Source organism: Crocodylus porosus, unplaced genomic scaffold (assembly GCF_001723895.1).
Source record: "Crocodylus porosus isolate Cpor-Errol unplaced genomic scaffold, CroPor_comp1, whole genome shotgun sequence".
NCBI lineage: Eukaryota > Metazoa > Chordata > Crocodylia > Crocodylidae > Crocodylus > Crocodylus porosus.
The window spans coordinates 16,474,057-16,495,176 of record NW_017728948.1 but is presented as its reverse complement, the minus strand read 5'-3'; the positions used below and the strand labels follow the sequence as shown (position 1 = coordinate 16,495,176).

At 42.2% G+C, this 21,120-nt stretch overlaps 1 protein-coding gene across 4 annotated transcripts in view; it reads right to left on the bottom strand.

Annotated features, from left to right (window-relative positions):
• Positions 1–21,120, bottom strand: part of HTT (huntingtin) — a 154,886-nt gene that overhangs the window by 112,835 nt on the left and 20,931 nt on the right. For 2 of the 4 annotated variants that reach the window (XM_019552983.1, XM_019552984.1), the window contains exons 6-13: positions 17,654–17,792; positions 17,019–17,160; positions 15,008–15,186; positions 13,907–14,111; positions 12,681–12,728; positions 7,084–7,164; positions 5,628–5,992; positions 3,704–3,827 (exon numbers count right to left, since the gene is read on the bottom strand). In XM_019552983.1, the coding sequence (XP_019408528.1) occupies positions 3,704–3,827; positions 5,628–5,992; positions 7,084–7,164; positions 12,681–12,728; positions 13,907–14,111; positions 15,008–15,186; positions 17,019–17,160; positions 17,654–17,792 (1,283 nt within the window). The remainder of the gene's footprint in view (positions 1–3,703; positions 3,828–5,627; positions 5,993–7,083; positions 7,165–12,680; positions 12,729–13,906; positions 14,112–15,007; positions 15,187–17,018; positions 17,161–17,653; positions 17,793–21,120) is intronic. The other 2 variants (XM_019552985.1, XM_019552986.1) reach the window with 2 other exon arrangements.

Genomic DNA, 21,120 nt, shown 5'->3' with positions numbered 1-21,120 from the left:
CTTTTCCATTCCTCTGGCACCTCAGTTTCTAGGGTCAGAAGGGACCTGAGCAGATCATCGAGTCCGACCCCCTGCCATGGCAGGAAAGCGTACTGGGGTCAAACAACCCCAGCAAGGTGTACATCTAGCCTCCTCTTCAAGAGGCTCAGAGTAGGAGCCAGCACCACTTCACTTGGTGAGAGACAGAGAGTACCACAAGTACTCATAAAGCTGTGCCAGGGGTCCCGCAATGACCTCTGCTAAGTCCCTCAGCACTCTGGGGTGGAGATTGTCAGGACCTGCTGATCTGAACATGTCCAGTCCCACCAGAAGTTCTCCGACTAGGTCCTCTCTGCCCCTGGGCCTGGCTGTGCCTCCCCTAGGACCATCGGGGAACCCCGTGAGAGGGATGACCTGGTCCCTGCTCATAAAAATGGAGGCAAAGAAATTGCTAAATAGGTTAGCTTTGTCGTCTGGTGAGACCACCAGCTTTCCTAGCATGTTCTGCAGAGACCCCACATTACCTGGAACCTTCTTTTTACCCCCTATGTATTTAAAAAAGGATTTCTCGTTATCCTTGATCCGGGTTGCTAGTCCCAGTTACATCTCCACCTTGGCCGTCATAACAGCCTCCCTACAATCTTGAGCAACGGAGATTATAGTCCTCCCTGGTGATGGCCCCTCCCTTACATTGGGTAGACGCCTCCGTTTTAGCTCTGAGACGTTCCTGGATGCTTTTGGTTAGCCATGGGGGCTTTTGAGAACTCTTGCCTCCTTTGATCCGTGTTGGGATTGCCACCCCTTGGGCTTGGAGGATCAGAAATGACCACTTTTTTTGGACTCCCAACTCCCCACCCCTCCAGGACTTCAGTGCCTCCCCGACTAGTCTCCTTAGCTCAATAAAATCCGCCCTCCTGAAGTCCAGGGCTGCCGTCTTGCTGCAGGCCTTTGCCACTCTGCGCTGGATGGTGAATTCCAGTAGGCAATGATAGCTATTGCCCAGGTGATGGAGCACCTGCAGTCCCCTCAACAGGTCATCGCTTGTGGCCAGAACCACATCTAACAAGGCATTTCCCCTGGTGGGACTATGCACCTCCTGGGTTAAATAGAGGTCCTGTAACATTGCTAGGAACCTACGTGAGTGGTCAGACCTGGCCGACTGCTCTTCCCAGCAAATGTCCGGATAGTTTAGGTCACCCATGATGACCTTTGACTTAACTGCCTCCACATCCTTTGACTTAACTGCCTCCACAAGCTGACCTGAGAATTCCCGGTCTAGCTCTTCTCCCTGGCTGGGTAGTCTATAGTAGACCCCCACCTTTAAGTCCCTTTACCCCAACCCCCTTGTATTCCTACCCAGAGCACTTCAGTCTGCCCCTCCTCTGACCCAATGCTGCTCGCTGAGGATGCAAATTGTCCTTTGACATAGAATAGGGAGGAAAGGCAGGGGTATGGTGCTCTATACCTTCTGTACATCCTATAGCCATGGATGTTCACTGCCCAGTCACATGTTGGATCCCACCACATTTTAGTAAGCCCCACGATGTCTGGGTTTGTGTTCCTTCTGCTTGTTCCCCATACTACAAGCATTAGTGTAAAGGCATTTAAGGCCTCCTGAAAATGTATGCACTGCCCCCCTAATCCCAGGACTATCCAGGCCCCTGTCTCTTACTTGGGTAATAGTAAGAGGTCAATATTGAACCATCCACCACCACTCTCTGGGTGCAACCCCTAGGCCAATTTGCCACTCACCTGACCGTGTAATCATCTACATCACAGCCTGTCAGTTTATTTATGAGAATGGAATGCAATACTGCATTGAAGGCCTTCTTAAAGTACAGACATCTACCTCAACTCCTGTGTCGAGATTGTATATATTTCAATTTCCTCTTCATTCTGACAGATAAGTTGCAGCTTTCTTTCCCATTTCCAGCGATTCCTGTTGCTTCACAAGTCTTAAGTCTGGCAAACATCAAACAGGGCTCCAAACAGTTCACCCAGAATCTGTCACCCCATCTCTCAGCCTGTCGCATCTGATTAGTATGGTCCTGGCCCTCCATGAGGTGTAGCCAGACTAGGCTGCACTGCATCTCAGCTACATATACATTTTGGAGAATCCCAGGACTCATGACAAGAACCTGTTCTTTCATGAGTGGGGGGCTAATTAGAACATGGATCCTTTGTAGGGGATGTCTGGAGTACACGCACATACTGAGCAGTGCCGAGATGTGGGTTCACTATGGCTTGAAACGATAACAACTCTGCTGGGGCCCAGTCCAATGAACTATATGGTAAATAAAAACCCTTTGGATTTGGGCTAATATCACACTTAGTTTGTACTATACATAAGCACCACTTTTATGGAACACCGTGTTAAAATTTGCAGCAGTTTCAGAAAAGGTAGCAATTCTGGATAAACCAAGTCTATGGGTACTATATGCAGGTCTGTTTATTTCAAGATAAGAGTTTTTAAATTTGCTCTTCACTTCCATGTGCTCAAGGAGAACAGGGTCTGACAGTACGGCGAGGAGGAAGGGGCTTCAGAGGTAAGAAGCTTGAAGGGCAAAAGGGAACTGAGAGCAAGCTGGCTACCTGACTCCCCAGTTTTATTTTCTTTGCTCTAGCAGTGGGAGGTGGACAGAGTCAAGGCAAACCTTCATTAAGTAGGTGGGCAGATCAAAACCTGATGGCATTCAACACAGAGAAATGCAAGGTGCTCCACCTTGGGAGAAAAAACCCATACCACACTTGTAGGCTCGGCCATGCTACGCTCACTAGCACCACTACCGAAAGAGACATGATTACCACAAGATAAACATGGGCCAGTAATGCGATACCACAGCTGGCAAAGCGAACAAAACTCTGGCTTGTATCTACCGATGCATCTCAAGCAAGACCCATGAAGTCATCCTCCCAATTTACTCTTCCTTGGTGAGGCCACAGCTGAAATACTGTATTCTGGGCTCTGCAATTCAGAAAGGAAGTGGAGAAGTTTGAAAGACTCCAGAGGAGAGCCATGCAAATGACTGAAGGACAAGAGAACAGACATTAGGAGGAGAGGCCAAGAGGCATGGGACTCTTCAACCTGGAAAAGCATAGGCTCAGGGGTGACTTGGTGGCAGCCTACAAGTACATAAAGAGTGTGCTTTGGGAACTGGGAAAACGTCTATTCACCAGGGTACCCCCCCAAGGGAAGACCAGGTCCCATAGTCACAAACTCCTGGAAGACCATTTTAGGCTGGACATAAGGAAAAACTTCGTTTCTGTCAGAGTCCGCAGAGCCTGGAACAGACTCCCCCCAGAGGTGGTGCAAGCACGTACTCTGGATACCTTAAAAAAAACAACAAAAACACTTGAATACCTATCTTGCTGGGATCATTTAACCCCAGCTGACTTTCCTGCTCTTTGGGGCAGGGGGCTAGACCCAATGATCTTGTGAGGTTCCTTCCAGCCCTAATGCCTATGAAATCTGTAAGTAGATTCTATACCTGGAACAGTATAAAAGTTATGAAATTCCCATATATAGAATCTAAACTGAGGGGTTATCTTACATTCAGTGTCATCTTATAGTCAAGAAAATACAGTAATTCATATTTTCATCACAATGCTTTTATGATATTTGTGTCTTGCTGATACAGTCTCCACAGAAAGTATGAGAGATGCCAATATGGTTAGCTTTGATGAAATGCATGTTTTGTAGTGAAAATTTCCCCTTTTAACATACCAAAGGATGAATTTCTGAAAGGCTCCGAAGATTCATCTGGGAGAAGGTTTGCAGCCTCATCTTCCTCGTCCTGCAGCTGTCCAATCTGCATTCCAGAATACTGGCTTTCAGCCCCTTCTAGAACCTAAGGTATATAAGGAGTGGACCTTTAAGAGAGTCCCATCTAAGCTCCCGTTTGCGCAAAAGTACGATCAGATCACAAGCATGCAATATTAGTAATACAGAATTAGTTCCAACCAAAAATCAGCCTGATGCATGTTAGCGTACAGCAGCATGCTGACCCTATACCGCCGATTTCTCCCTTTTCCAGCATGTAAGCATGTCACCTCACAAGTCTACCATAGCAACCCACCTTGAATGACTATCTTGAAGTCTAGCAGCTCTTGTGCTACAGGTTAGTTCCCCCCATCTTTCTCAATGGTTGTGAGCCTAAATGATCTTTCACCTCAGCTCACCTCCATCCCTGCCCCAAAAGTCATAACATCAGTCAAAATGTTCAGCTGTCAAACCCTCTAAGGACCTAAGGTCTAGCATTATCCTAAGTGGTAGAGTTTCAGCTGGAAGGTTGGAAAGTGTCTCATCCAGCCTAGCTATTAAATTGCTCTCCAGGAAGGTGGGAGATGCAAAACTAGTGCCCTCAGAGGTGAAAACTGAACTGTGGTCTGTCAGTTCCTGGACAGAAATTCTAACCACTAGACTATTACATAAAAAGGGGCACTACTGTCACATCCTACAGACGCTACGCTAGAGGGAAAGCAAGTCTGCCCCTTACTCGGAGTTCTGGATACCTCTCTTGATGCTAGGAAGTGAAGTTCTCCAACAGATCTAGCCCTTAAACCTTAATGTGCCTCAATCCCCATCTGTGTTCACTTTGAAGCTTAACAATCACTACCAATGACAAGTACCTCATTGCTGAGAACCTGAAAGAGAGAGGCTCAAGCCTATATAAAGACCTGGACAGTCTGCCAAGTGCTAATGCAAGTTGGTATTATGAGTGTCAGGCTTTGATCAGATTAGCAGTATCCTCATATGCCCAAGTGACTTCATGTTAGTGAAGGAGCATCTGTCAGCATTGCAAAATTAGACATTTTTAGACACCACAGGTCATTTACTTTTCCACGCTATTTTCAACAAGTTCACAGATGTGCTGTCAACATGTGTCTCTTCTTTTTGCCCTTTATTCCATTTCCTAAACAATTTTCAGTGTCCACACTGAATTTTTTTTCAGCAGTAACAGTCACTCAAAAGATCTCAGTGAAATAACTGTAGCACTTGCTATTAAATAATATTCCTGAAGTAAGATTAACTCCATCAATGCATGCTACATATGCAAATCAAGCAATGTTTGGCCAATATATGATAAAATTCAAACATTAACACAAAAAAGAAGTAAAACTAGTTAGATTATGAAGAAGGAAGCACAGGCAATGAGTGAAAAACTAAACAATGCAAAGCATCAGGTTGAAACTCTCAGGCTTGACAGGTATTCATCTACTATTCCAAGTAGCACTACTGGCTTACGCTCTTGGTTTAAATTTTAATATGTTAAGAGACTATTATATTAAAAAAGGGTGCAAGTGGAAAAAGATATTCATGCAGACCTCTCAACATTCTTCCAATGAAATGAGTAACTTTTCGCACACTTTACACAGATGGGTGAAATCTTAAAGCCTTGTGTTCAACAAGTTCTACAAGGAGAGCCATTCTTTTGTAATTAATGCTTCAGAAAAAAAGTGCTAAAGCAAGGTCAAGCTCTCTGTTACAGGCATGAGCTCCTGACCTTTTCAGCACTATTAGTGGAGGACGGAAAAGTAGCAGACGAGTAAGTAGAAGTGTCCAAGTCTGGGCCCTCCATGGAAGAGCTCTGAGATATGTCGGGCCCCTCAGTAGAAAGGGATCCCCCCTCTGCCTGTTGCACACTTACAATTTCAGAACTGTCCGAAGGGGTCACAGCTGAATCTGGGCCTTCTGTAGTAGTCTGAGAGCTATCACTAACTGGTGAGGAAGCCTGTGTGCCATCATTTAAATCCATAGTGGGGTCTGATTGCACAGCACTGATTTGGCTGGAACTTCGGCTAAGCACGTCATCCTCTTCCCCTTCAGTAGCTGTGCTGGTCAAATCACAGCCGGACAAGTCTACAGAGTCTGACTGCAAAGTATGCTGTGAACGTGGCTGTTCAGTGATGATATCATGTCCAGTGGGATCGGTGGCAGAACTTACTACTGACCCAGCTGTTGATACACCTGATGAGGAAGCCAATTCGCTGGTTATTTCACTCTTCATAGAGGCTGAAAACCAAGAATAGTTAGTTAGCCAAACAAAAAATTATGTAATATCAATATGAAAATATTTAAATGTTTTTGCTTAAAAGGCAAGTAAAAATATTCATATGTATTTAGTACCCAATATTAAATATAACTAAGAGAAAATACCTCTAAAAGGCAGCAGAAAGTGAAGCAATAAACTACACTTAATGCTCTTAATTCTTTGTACATCTACATTTTGCATTGCTACTCATCAAGACATTTGTTCTTCAAACATTTTAATACCGCAGTCACCACTTTTTTTTTTTAAAGCTTGGATTAAGCTCTAAAAAGTAGGGTTTTTAAAAATCCAATAAGAAAAAATAGCACCAAAATTTTAATCAGAAGCTGTTTTTATTTACTTATAGATGAAGCATATTCCCTTCCTCCATACACTACCCATTCACCTAAGCAGTCATGGTAAACTTTCAAAATATAAGATGATGATTTTCTCTTTTAAACTCTCTCCTTTCTCATCTCCTCTATTGTTGTAACTTGCTATTTTGCATTTCTTGTTAAATACTTAAAACGTTAGTGTTTATTCACTTACTCTCTTACAAGAAAAATTATTTGGCCGATTTCTTCCACTAAATATTTCTCATTTGTTTACTAAATGTATTTGAAGATATTATATATAGGTCAGTATCAATTGTTTAAGTCTCTAAAACACAGTAACATGGTGTAGAAACTTTTTTTAAAAAGCAGAAAAACGTGCTTTAAGACCACATAAACTGACAGGGTGATTTGCAGCAGATTTAAAATCAAGGTATTTATAATCCTGCTAGATTCTGAATTGATGTTATTCCTTTAAACTAATTTAAAAACAAAAACAAAAAACAAGTGATTTATTAAAAGCTGTTTAATGAGTCATCATGTATTCATACTGTTTCCTCTTTAACACTCAACTATAAAAATTTCATAAATCAGTAATCCTTCATACTTCATAAGTGATAACCACTGTGTGTGATCAGCTACAACTTTTTTGACAATCACACATGAAGGACAGAGTTATTTACTACTCCAGGCTGATGTACAGAATTAAGTTAATCCTACTGCTAAAAAGACAGCACACCTACCAGTAAATGTTGTGGTGCTGACCTCAGACCGTGTTTCAGGATCATCCTCCAAACCTTCTTCTTCTCCTAGAAGCACTTTACCTGATAAATGATGCATCAATGACATTTAAGTTTTCTTTAAAAATAAAAGTCTTGAAGCATTCTGAGCACTGGAAGTCAGAGTTAAAATTTCTACCTCTTAAGGTATATTAACCTGTTTATCTTTTTTAAATGCTAAAAAGTTATGCAATACAAAATTGCTAGAGAGAAAAGAAAGAGAAGAGATCACACTATGCGGTCAGAACAGGATGGACAAAGAAGGTTAATTTATTTGAGAGAGTTTGGGAATCTATAACACTAAGAATTCTAGCTAGATGTTCAAGCCCCTACTGTTTCCTTTCATTTTAACTGTACATTGTAATTCTTGTGCTGGGGACGGGGGCCAAAATCTGCTGACAGCCTTCACATTCTCTTCGGCCCCCTACACATTACAATTATTGTGCCATTAATTGTTTAACTGCACAATTAATTGAGACCACCTACATATGCAAAGTAGCTATCACTCCTTAAAAAGGTCCAACCAACTATAAATTTAGATCTCAAAAATGTGTACCATCTTTATTGCCAGTTCCTATCCAGCTTTTAATTACCACATGTAGCAGCATCTCCCCAGAGACTGGGAGACCCATCAACTACAGGGATGCACAATACTCAGGTCGGGGCTAGAAGTCCCACCAGTGAGGGGACTCTTGGTCCCAGTAGCACCAAGAAGCTATGGACTCTTGGGTCTGGTAGCACTCCACAGCTTCTGGGACCCAGAGTCCTGCAGCTGCTGTCTCTGTTCCCAGCAGCCCCACAGTGCCAGTGACTCAGCATCCACAGCTGCAGAAGGCTGGGTCCCAACTGTGCCTTGTGGCTGTGATCTCCCAGCCCCAGGGTGCATGGAGTGTCCCTGCAGCTGCTGCTGTCTCCCAGCTGCGGTGGTACACAGTGCACCCCCACAACTGGGGGATCATAGGAGCTATGGGACCTAGTGTTGCAGCTGCTGCAAATCTCCCACCTGCAGCAGAGCTCCATGACAGACTTCAGCAGCTGCAGCTCCTCTGTGGGAGCTTGCTTCTTGCCAGTGCAGGGGGAGCCCAGGATTGGGCTCCCCTGGAAAGGTAATAAGGGGCAATAGCTTCTAATGCAGTCCCAGAATGTGGTACAGCAAGAGACATGATTGCATGGATCACACTTTAGATCCCATCACACCTTCACCTCTAAGCGTAGTCTCCATTCCAGGGCAATTAACTAGCCTTGCATTAAATACAGCAGTAGAAGCTGACAAACTAAGACTACCGATTTACTAATCTGTCTTATCCAGTGTTCAAATGGTAGGTTAGAGGATTACAGAATGGAAAAAAAGCCCCAGATGAAGGACATGAAGAGACAAAGACATTTGAATCTACCACTAAAATGGTGACTCTGAAAAGAAGGAACAGGCTAAAACCAGAAGACAAGACTGAGGAAGTGGAAAAAGTCTCTTTGAAGAATTCTCACTAAAGACGCAATGAACTCGTGGGAGAGATGAAAAACATAGGAAAGCTTTATACGAGTTTCCGAAGATCTGTACCTTTCAATGGCTGTCTATAGCTAAGTCCACACTATAATCAAACTAGCTATGACTAGAAGTTAAGGAGTATCAAAGGGTATGATACCTGACCTAAGGCAGCTATAATGGCCAAAACTTTACAGCAGATGCCTATCTGTCTAGCTTTGCTTACATAAAATGTGCAGGTTATTTCAGGTGTTTTCAACCTTTTTGGGGAGGCATCTAGAGTCTAAAAACTTTTCAAAATTTAACAGCACCTCATTAAAATAAGTAATATTATACTATAAACATTATAATGATAATATTAACTAATACGTTGTGAATTGATTAAATTATTATGTTATATTCACCCCACTACCACCGCCACCATGGCCAAATGGAATTGAGCTGTGTGCCTCCTGAAGAGCCAGATCGGGAAGCTCTTGCTCTTGCAACAGCATCATGACAGCCCTGGCAGAGTGCTGTAGGACCTTGGTTGAGAACCACTGGCTTATTTCATTCAGTCCGTCTTGGAAAGAGCAGTTTTGCCAGCATAAAAACTGTGTCCATGCTAGAACTATGCTGATAATATTATTCTTATTGCTATAATGACAACAACCTCTACCTAGCTTTTCTAGGCCACAGGCCAGGTCCTTTAAAGTACACACACAGACTTGGTAATTCTCACAGAATCCCAGCAGGTAATCCCAAGTACCCACAAGAATTGTGCTCTGGAGAAGGTGAGAGCTACAAGACAGCCTTGGAAGGTCTACTAATTTGGACACCTAGGATGGCATGACAAAAGGCCTCCACATCCCAAAAAAGGATAGCAGCACAGGAAACTCTGCCCCAAAGTTGACTGAAGGCCATGTGCAGACAATGCTGTATCTACTTGTACCATGTCAGGTCCAAGGTTGGACAGCAGCCCAGTGAGACTCACAAGAGTGAGTTCACTTTAAACAACACAGCACATCTAACTTCATATGAAAATATGTCTAGCCATACCTTCGTATGAAGGATTACACATTTAAAGAGGACATATTAATTAATATTTTGATAACAGTATCAGCAGCTCTTGTTACATATACCATTTATTATAGGTACACACTTTAAAACCAAAGTAGTAACCTGAAATCAGTCATGAGATACATGTATCAAAGGGTTTGTTTAGATAGTCTGACAGTTATTTTGCATTTAAGTTGCAATCATAAGACTGCACTGACTGACACTGTTCTCCCTACAAGACATTAACACACTTGTAGTAAAACAGTTCCAGAATTTTCTTTTTCCATAAATGTAAAAAAAATTTAGACTAAACAAAATCTAGAGAAAAGAGGAAAAAACCCAGAAAACAATATTCAGTTGGTAGCATTATGGAGTTATGCCATTGTACAGTACCATAAAAATAACAACAGCTACAACAATCAGCTATTCTTTACAAGCCAGATGCAATACTGAAGTTCATAGAATCACAGAAGTAGGGTCGGAAGGGACTTTATAGATCTTCAAGTCCGACCCCCTGCCAGGGCAGGAGAAAAAAAAAAAAAACTGGGCTCAAATGATCCCAGCTAGTTAGGCATCAAGCCTCCTCTTAAAGACCCCCAGGGTAGGAGCCAGCACCACTTCTCTTGGAAGTTGGTTCCAGATCCTAGCCGCCCTGTGAAGCAGTTCTTATAGATGTTTAATCCAAAGCTACTCTCCAACAACTTGTGGCCATTATTCCTTGTTCAGTTGCTTGAAGTGGTGTTAGGAGGGAAGGGATTATGATTTTTTTAAACAAACAAGTCCCCCAATCACCACCACCTTTGGGCATCTAACCAGAAAGTAGCTAAATGCGTTTACTTTCTGCAGCAAAAGAACATGTTATAAACGACTGGGATGACATCACAAGAAAAGCAAATGAGGAATAAGCAACATCTGATTTGTACAAGAGTGCTTAAAAATTTGATCTGTTTTAAAACCTCATTTAATTTAAATCTTGGTAAGATTTGGGAAACAACCTTTTTCTTGAGAAATTCAACACTCTCCCTTCTTTGAGTTAGATTCCCAAACCAGAATGGTACTCTATAGTACACAGACCAGTCAAACTATCAGTGACAAAATGTCATGCATAATACCATGAAAGGATAAGAGTCTTATTAGCAGCCAAACAAACAAGACAACTTTCTTTTGCATGATTTCATATATTTAGACCCCCTAAAGAAGTCAAAAAGTACACTTCAATATCCACAGCCAATCAATACTACAAGTCCGTGAAAAGAGGATCGCAAAACAAAAGTTATCAACTTAATAAGGCTACTTTGTACTACAAGGTAAGGCCATACAAGCAGTGAGAAAACTGTCCTTTGATTACACAGCTGTAGTCCTGAATCCATGCTTCAATTTAGAAAAAGTCTCTGTCTTATGAACTGACTACAGGCAACTCACAAGCAACACCAGAAGAGTAAAGGTTATATTACAGTGTGCTGAGGACAAGATCAAAGGCTACCACGCCTCTAGCCCTGCACACCTACTCTTGGAGAGGGAGTAACCTCACTGCTAAACAGCTAAATGACAACATACTGCAAATATTTTTTTATAAGCAAGCTGCTTCTGTTTCTCAGCTCTTCTAAAAACATGAATATATCATATAGGAACTAGGATAATTAGATTACACTTTCTTCATGAATTATTCAGTAAGAACATTAAATTTAAATCCTGTACATGTGAAGAACTTCAAAATTTCAATCAAAATTCTACAATAAGGTTTACTCTACACTGTTATACACACACACACAGGAGAAATGATCCTACTTTATGGTGGAAGATGCGTTTACAATTAAGTGAATGAGGGTTTTATGATATTAAAAGTCCTTCTTTTTAATCTATACCTTTATTAGTAAAAATCAACTTTTGTTTTAAGACTGGCTGAAAATAACTTTATTACCATCCTCTGCTGAAATAGGTATGTGTGCTATTCCTTATTTTTCCAGCAATCTGCATCAGTTTCCAGACTGGTATAGAAATAGATTTCTATTTTCTAAACAACCAGATCTGTCTTTTGAGCTTTCCTAGAGAAAAATCAGTACAAGATTCTCCTTATCTCCCAAATACCCATTTCACTAACTCACCAACATCAGCTTATCATATGACATTATTTCTTTATAACAGTAGCTTTTATATAATGCAAACCATTAATTACAGGAAAGGGAGACTACCATATTTGGAATGGCCTAAATTAGGCTTCATAATTAAATTTAATACAAGTCAGAGGCAGCACTGGCTTGTAAAAATCCCAGTTCAATCCATGCAAATTCATTTCCTCCACTCAATGCCTTCCTCCCTCTCTCCAGCTCTATACTGGAATCCATTAGCACAGATTTTCTGCACCCATGCAGAGCTCTAATGAAATCAATGGAATTTGGCACAGGCAAGGAAGGAGTTAGTCCTATTGGATTCTGATGCAAGATGGGAGCTACAGCAGTTCTTTAATGCTAAGACCTCAAAACATATTATCCAATGATGGAAAAAGATCAAGATTAGATAGCAAGCTACAAATGATTAGTATTAATCATCACAGGACAGATCACAGCAGACCACATGTAACATTTCAAAATATGCAATACATACACATGCATTAGTGGAGGAAAGTAACATTAAAGAGAGAAAAGCAAGCACAGCCTAACTAACAAGTTGGAAAACTACTTATTGTGCAAGTGTAATTCAAGGTGCTGTCAAACAGGGATCAGGGCCCTGTTTAAAGGAATTATTTTTTTAAAACTGCTGTTTAAAATTGAAAGGGATATAAGCACTTCTGCCAAACTACACGAAAAGCAAAAATATTTCTGCTTTTTGAGCAACTTAACCATATCTTGGTTGTAACATTAGAAACACTGGCAGAGTTCTCTTCACAAGACTCATATTCTTCAAGCCCAGGTGCAAACAAGAGTGAGTCTGTGAACAGGGATCAAGGTTTAACAGGATAATGAAGAGCAGGGGGTGAGGGAAGAGAAAAAAAACCCATAAAGGAATGTGATGAAGAGATGGTAGTTTTGAAAATAATCACCTTTTTGCTTTCTTGCAAGAACAGGGCTGCATGAAGAACCCCCTCCAGCTGCAAATCACAGAAAGTAACAAATCAAAGTAAAGAACAGAGCTGCTGAATGGAAGTAGAATTTTAAATAGACTCAAAAGCCTTAGAAAATTATATTATGCCAGGAAGTTGTGAGAAACATTACACTTTTAAGGCTTCCAATTCTTGTTTGGTAATCCCTCTCTAGATGTTGCACTTCAGTGTTGCTCTGTTACACTCCATGAGAGTAAAACTGGAGTTATATATATTTCTTTTTTACCACCACACAATGGTTTGAACTGTCCTTGGTTAATAAGTTACATTTTAACAGCAGCAAATTTATAAACTAGGGATCTACCTAAATTGCAACAGAAGCTTGTGGCACAGTGGCACCTTGAATCTTGCCTCTCCTCACTGCTGAGTGGCAAAAACTGAGGTACTAACTGCCTCTCAGCCACTCAACAACTGGGGGAAAGGGGCACATGTGAAAACCAGCAATGTTCAAAGTGCTACTGTGCCATGAATTTCCACCACGAGTTAAACAGGTCCCTATTTATAACAGAGCAGAATGTTCTTTTTTCTGTCTAATGATAGAAGGTTAGAGTCCAACATAAAGAGTTTTTAAAAGCAATCCAATCAGGGATTAAATATTTTGATCTGAAGAAATTAAGTAGCAGTTAAGCAAATACTTAAATTTATATATACATACATTAAAAAGCCCATGCACTGTATAGGCAAGAATATAAAAAATTAATCAAAGTAACAAACAAGCTTAACAGCTATGGATTGCACTCACAGTGATTTTGTTTCCTATAGCTACGCAGTTGACAACAAACTCAAAATTATTCCAGATTTTATCAAGATCAGCCTTCTATGCATCACAACTGCCTTACAAAACACTGCTAAAAGAATATCAACCTTTTCATTAACTGATCAATTAACGTGCAACTCTTGTACCTTTTAGGTAGGCAAAAAAAAAAAAAAACCCACAAAAAAAATCTTAGTGTAGTCTATTTTGTACTCGTGATTGATCCAAACTCAACATCTTTCTTTATGCTTTTGGAGATGACTGGTTATTTACAGAAGTGATACTGAAAAAAAAGTTATATAAAATTCCATACAGAGTTTTATAAGGGTTTAAAACTTCTTAATGACTAGACAAATTATGAATAGCCAACAACATATGCTGACCTTAGACAGACATCAGAATTATACTTTACCTATAAGTTCCACTATGCTTCCGCTGCGGCTCCTGCTGCTAGACTCATCTTTGGATACACTGACCTGCGCAATGCCTCCCAAAGTGGTCAGAGCGTGGAGGAGATCAGGAGGGGGTGTTCTAAAAAGCTGCTGCAATAGTTCTAAAGCTCCAGTCACAACATTGTGGTCCTGATGCTGAGTGTAATGCAAAGTCAATTCATAAACCTAGAAATGAAAGATATCTTAGTTCTAGTCTATATAGGCTACCCTCTTCACCATGGTCTCTGAACTTCTTAAGCTACTGAACTCCTAGAAGCTATCCTTTTCCAAAACGAAAACCTAGGTGTGTAACTGGCATTTTGTTTTTGTGAATATATGTATAGATACAGAGATATTAGGGCCCCTTGCACTTGGAGCAGAAGATGGAGTTTACGATAATGTTCCTGTAAGATCAGTTCCTGCAAGTTCAGTAATCATTACCACCACACTAGGGTGCCACCATCCCCTCCCCCCTCAAGTGTGCCATGGCAGCAGCCCTTTTGCATTAGGTCTGTGATGAGCCTAAAAGAGGCAGAAGCTGACTTACCAGTAGCCCCCTATACCCACACTAAGCCTGGGGTTCAGAGGCACCTGAGCGTGTTCTACCTCCATTTCTTGGAGAAGCACAAAAGGGGCCACACTGGGAAAGGCTACAGCAAAAGGCAGCTTCTGCCAGCTTTAGGCTGATCAGGGTCCTAATGTGGCAATACTGTGCACTTGTGCCACAGGCCTCCCCAGGCTGGCTGTAGGTATCGAGCAACTGTACCTGGGGGCACCATAACTTGGTTGTGAAGTAAGGTGACTCAAGTGGGGATGTGACCACATTCAAAATCAGTGGTGGAGGGATACCCCAACTCAAGGCTGAAAACAACTGTGTTGTACTTGGTTTATTAAATCACCCCTACAAACCATTTTATTCTTTAATATTAAATCTGCCAGTCACAGATATAATCAATCATCAGAACAACACTAGCAAAGTAAGCTTAAACTGTTAGCTGTACGACAAATGTATCCAGTATACATTATAAGAACATTTGATTTTAAGTTACTTCATACTTTGAAAGAGTTATGGTAACTCATACCTGTATAAGCTGTTCTGGTGAAGGCGAAATCTCTGCTTCTTTACGTGTTACACCAAAGCTACCTTTCAGGCTAGTATCCTTTACTTGCTGCTGCAGTAAAGGTATGAGATATCTAAGCGTGAGTAATACACCAAGAATTAAAAGAGTGGGATGCTCATCTTCTACAGGTACCAACAAACCTGAAGGAGAGGAGAGGAAGGTGGAAGGGGAAAAAAAAAGAAGTTACTATAGCTGACAGTCTAAGTAAAAACGGTTTTGTTTTCTACTTTCCACACACACACACACACACTCCCCCTTCCAGTTAAGTATATCACTAAATTAACATAACTTTCTTAAAATCAGCATACCAAGACATAAAATCATAGAAAGGTAGGGCTGGAAGAGACCTCCAGAAATCAAATCAATCCATGCCCCTGCTCAAGGTAGGATCATCCCTAGCTAAACTATCCTATACAAAACATCCATCTAACCTATTTCAAACAAAACTGTAAAAATAACCCCATCATGCAACTATGAGGCACCATTTCCAAAAACAAAATCGAGATCACCCCTAACTTGCCACAGCTAATGCAGGGGGACAGAGGCACAGTCAATGCCCTAACACTAAAAAGGTGTTTACTTAAAATACACCTGAAGATGCTGAAAAGAGGACCATGCTCCTTGCTACACAGGAAGGCAAAAAACCCCATGGTCCATGCCAATCTGACTGGGGGTGAAACTGCCTGCTAATCCCAAATATGGAAGCAACTGGTCTGATGCCAAGTGGAGAAACACGACCATCTAGCTAGGAAACTCCAGATTAAAGTCCCAGCAAGACTACCATTTTATAAATTACAGAAGCCTTGTTAGGTCTTAAAAGTCAACTCAAGCTTCCAAGGGTTATTGAAACTATTAGTTCTTCTGCCAAAAACTGGAATAAGATCATTAATACACACCCCTCTTTGAATCTAGTAATCTATAAAATATAGCAGTTTAATGCCAAATCCATGATCCTACCAACAAAACATTTCACAGAAGCACTACATGGCTACTGGAGGAGCTGGTAAGCATTTTATGATAACTATGTACTATTGTGTATGGAGCAAAAGATTCAGAATTCTTCTAAAAGAATTATAGGTGCAAGCTAACTACACATAGTTAAAATAGAAAAATGTAATCACCACAGGTACACAAAAGTAAAAAAACGGTGGGGTTACATTTATCTAAATCAGGAATGATGAGTGGGATCTGCAAGCTTGATTTTTCTTTAAAAAGTGGACAAGGGAATATGGTACAAGGACCACAAGCATCCATTAGGAAAAGGGAACAAGAAAATCAAGTTTACATCCTCCAGGCAAAGAGTCAAGGACATTTTACATCAGTGACTCACTTCTGCTGCACAGCCATGATTTCAAACATATTTTGTAAGCCTTCTGAGATCCCAAGAGCAAGCCACCCTGCTCTCCCCTTGCTTTAAAAATGGCTTTGCAATGACTCAAATGAATACCCTAGCATGTTTGATAGCCAGTGTTTGCCATCTGTTCTCTATGCACAACTACTATAACAGTGATTTGTTTAAGAACTTTCATAAAAGGCTAAGTACAATTATTTTAATTATTCTAGTTATTCTTTTCTGATTAAATGTACATTCAATTTTGGCTCCTTCACTTCACTTTAAAAGCATGTTTTCCCCCTCAAACTTCAGTTCCAGACGTTCCATCTCATTTTTCTGTTTTGCAAAGAGGTGCCAATCACCACAGATGGCTCTAGATTTTAAAAAGTGTCCTTTGCAAAAGGTGATGAGACATACTTAAAAGGATTTTCATTATGTCAATCCAATTTGCTACAATACCATAAAACCAGAATTGGCAACACCTAATAAGCAGGTTAGCTTTGCCCACCAGCCTCTAATATCTTAAGAGTCTCTTATACAAACTAATTACTCTAATGATTTACTTTGACACTTGTCCAGCCTATTTCCCACAGAAGTGCTCATGTCTCAAGAAAGCAAAAGCATTTTCCTGCATCTTACCTAAAAGTACATTCAATAGCCAGGCATAAAAATATTGCGTTCTTCGTGAATGTTGGCAGATGCTCACTGCTGATCCTGCCGCTGTCCGACGGATGGTAGGAGAACTGGATTTAAGATTAGCTATGAAGGCCTTCAGTAAAACCTAAAATTATTATGAACAATTAAACCAATATTCATATGGAAAAAAAAAAAGAAACAGAAGTAAATAAAGTCAGGAAATTTTAAAGCATCAAAAAGGGAAAAAAGGTTTACCCTGCTTCACTTTCATAAGCCTTAATCAGAAAATGGTAGCACTGGAACAGATCTGTAAGGTCAACCAGTCTGAACTGCTGCATCAAGGCAGGCTTTACTGAAACACCAATGCACTGATCCAGGCTCTTCTTCAAAATTCTACAACATTCTTCTCCAAGCTTTAACCCAAATCTGCCTTCCCATTTAAACCCAATGATTTGTTGTCCAACCCTCAGCAACAGAGATCATTCACCACCTTCTGTGCAAGTATTTTTGCTTCAACTATTTACATATGGTAGCTGTTACACTACACTCTAACATTTAATTAATATTACTGTTGACAGAATAACTCCACCACTTGGCGTATCAGATGCAATATAAATTAATAGTTTAAATAATCTTACCTTAATTTCATTGTCATTTGCAAAGTTGCCAAATGCAGCCATGATTTTTGGAATTGCTGCAGCTAACGTCTCTTGTACAGATTCTTCAGGCCGCTTACTTATTCGCGTTAAACACGGCAACAGGTTCACTAAATACGGCCTAGTTACAACAAAGGAAAAAATAATTATCAATAATTTTTTGCATGCATGTCTAATAGTTGGTCTGTCTCCAATTCATTCCTGAAGTTAAAAGTTTTGCAAGACAGTGCTAAATATGCTAACGTACATAAAGTGGCAAAACTATACTACCATGCCCATGTGGGTGAGTGAAAGAGTTGTCATACTCATGTCAAAACTTTGATACATTACGTGGAAGTGAAAGACTATATGACACTGAGGACCACTGTCCTTGTGGGGGACTGTATGGAGCCCCTTGCTCTGGAGTACTGATACTATAGGGCCTTTAAATGCTCTAACATTGATGGATTCAGCCATAGAAAGCGCTTCATAAGCTAGAAGTCAGGAGACACAGACCCAGATTCAATTTCAACACGTGTAGACTAATAAACTATCAGGGCCCTGTTACACACTGCACTTCAAGCTGCTGAAACGTTGACTGGTGTTAGTGCTAGCTCAAGTTTGAAGCAGTTGCCTTCAAGCTAAAAACCTTCTCGATAGTCCCCAACCTGCACATTTGTGACTTGCAACTAGAGGGCATACAAGCAGAAGCTTGGGAACTACAGCTGTGAGTTGACACTAGAGGACTGGTGAGCCAGGACAGGCTTCTACCCCTAATTCTAGATGGGGGTATGTTGCAAAAGTGCGTTTGGGGGGAGGGGACAGGAACATGAAGCTAGGAGGTGAAGCGTTAATGGGATGGAGGTGGGTAATGAAATGGGAGGTAAAAGGAAATGGGGATGGAGGATGAAATGAAAGTCAGCCAAACACTGAAGAATAATACAAGAATAGAAAAAAAGAAATATAGGAATTATATTAAAACATGAGGCCTTCTTTAATTAACTGGGATTGGGATTACAGTGAAGGGGGTGCTGGTCATGCTTCCCAGGATGGTTGGGAGCTGGGAGTGATGAGTGAAAATGCTTGAGAGCGCTACTGCCCCTGCCCTACATAGAAAGCCCCAGCTCACAGAGACCCTATCCAGCCCCCTACCTTGTTCCCTGCCCCATACAACCCCCACCCACTCCCAGACCTTCCATGCCCTATGACGTGTTCTGCTGGCTGTTTGCATAGGGTTGAACCCCTGGCTGGAGGTGGGAAGGTCACATCCCCAGAGGCAAGACACAGAGTAGGCTTGCTTTCAAAACCATGTCCCATTCCCAGGTAGTTGAGTTCAGAGAGTAGAAAGTCTGTCCACAGAACAGGAAGGTGGTGGAGGGGACCACTGCATCCTGCGATGTTGGGAGGACTACAATTTGAGCAGCTCATCTGTGGAAAATGGCCACATATTAAATGGAACACAAGCCGGGTAACATGGATCAGAGAGAGTAACCTGCCCTGGTCATCCCCAAAATGTCACCCTTGTAGTTTGTCCTTCATCCTCCAGGTTGTGCAGAGGATGGAGGCATCAGAGTCTATTAGCAAATAAGACAGCCTCTGTGGTGTGCAAGCACCATCATGTAGAAGCAGGACCTCAGCCTCACTACCACCTAATTTTTAGCTCCTAAGGAAGCCAAGCCATGGGCATAAAGGGCATTCTTACTGCCTTCCTACCTAGAAGGGAGCCACAGTAGATCTATATCAAGACCCTGGAGAAACTGAAACACTGTATGCAAAGAGCCCACCCCGACAGACATGTCTCTGGCGCTGCTTCTGTACAACAACACTCAAACAACAGCAGCCTGTTCAGGGATGACATGCAAATTCTCTGTAAAAGTTCTTTTTTCTTTTCCAAGTCAAGTATTATTGAAAAAAAATGGAAGCCATTACTTTGACTGACCCTCATAGTTATCCAAAAATGGCAGGATTCCTAGGCAGAAAGTAGGGCAGACATTCATCTTATAAACTAGCTTCAGATTAACACAGCCAGTTACCTCTTGGACTATGATTCCCAAGGAGTCTACTAAGGTTACAGATAAGTATGACAACTGGATCAATAGCAAAGGATACCAATATAAGCCACTGTAACGTAACGGTTACAGGCATGCTCCCAAAGCAATACAAGTGTAGCCAAATAACAAATGAAGCTTCAACTCTGTTTAATTTGGAGTTGAAACTATAGCTTGCATCACACAAAGGAGCATGCAAGTGTTAACAGTCATAGAATATCAGCTATCATGCCACCCCAAAAGGAGCAGGTCTCCCTCTTCTTTTAAAGCAGTTATAAAGTACATTTGTCCACAGCATAGAAGACTTAGGCTAGGAACAGACATTCAGTTTCTATTAGCAGAATTGCCATTCTACCGGTAGAAACCAAAAGCATACAGACATTCAGGCTTTTTCTCTACGCAGAAGTGACCACTCTGGGACAAAAATAAACCCTGAAACAACCAGGGTTAAAATTGCTCCCAGGAGAGTCTCTCACAGGAGACAATGTCCATACACTTCCTCCTAGATAAATTCCCGCAGGCCAGGAAGAGTAGAATCAGGAAAAGGCTCCTTGCTCTACCAAGAATGGGGTCACTTGGTCTTGAAATGGTGGAGAGGGCAGGTGTTCCCTCTTCCCGTAGACTAGGAAGTGAGAGAAGCAGCAGCAGCCACCACTCCCTGATTCTTCCCTAGAACAAGCAACCCTTGGTTTCAAGAAAAGGTAGGGGAATTTGCAAGCAAGGAGCAGCGGGGAGAGTAGCAGCGGGAGCAAGGAGCAGTGGGGAGAGTAAGGACACAGGCACACGTGTGTCTTGCACACACGTGTGCCCCCTTACCTGACCCGGAGCGGAGGCAAGAGCAGCAGGGGCGAGCGGAGCGGAGCAGCAGCACAGGCAGCAGCAGCTGATCCCCCTAAGGTAAGTGGGGCAGAGGGGCCTCCGCAGCTGAGCCAGATCCGGAGGGGAAGCCCCCCGGATCCCTCTTAGCTGAGCCGGTAGCGAGCCGTGCTCCTGAGCCGTGCAAACAGGCGCGGTCTGTAAGAGCGCACCGGTGTTTGCGCCGGAGGGGGAGCAGGAGGGGCCGAGAGACCGACTCTTAGCGCGGGCCAGAGGACCCGAACTCAGCTAGCAACTCCTACGATGGTGTCGACACGGAGTGCTGCCAGGGCCCCTGCCCGGGGGGCGCGGCCTTCTCGGGGCTTGTCTGAGGCCTCCACCCAGACGGAGCCCGCGGGGGGGCTGGCGTCCCCCAACACCCTGGCCTGCGGGAGCTGCCCAGCAAGGCCTGGGGGGGCAGGGACTGGGCACCCCCACACCTGTCCTGCAGGCGCCCGCCTTAGGGCCCTGGAGGCGCAGGTGAGGGAGCTCCAGGAGGAGGTTAGCAGGCTGAGGGAAATCAGGGAGGCAGAGGAAGAAATTGACAGCTATTTTCTTTCCCTGCAG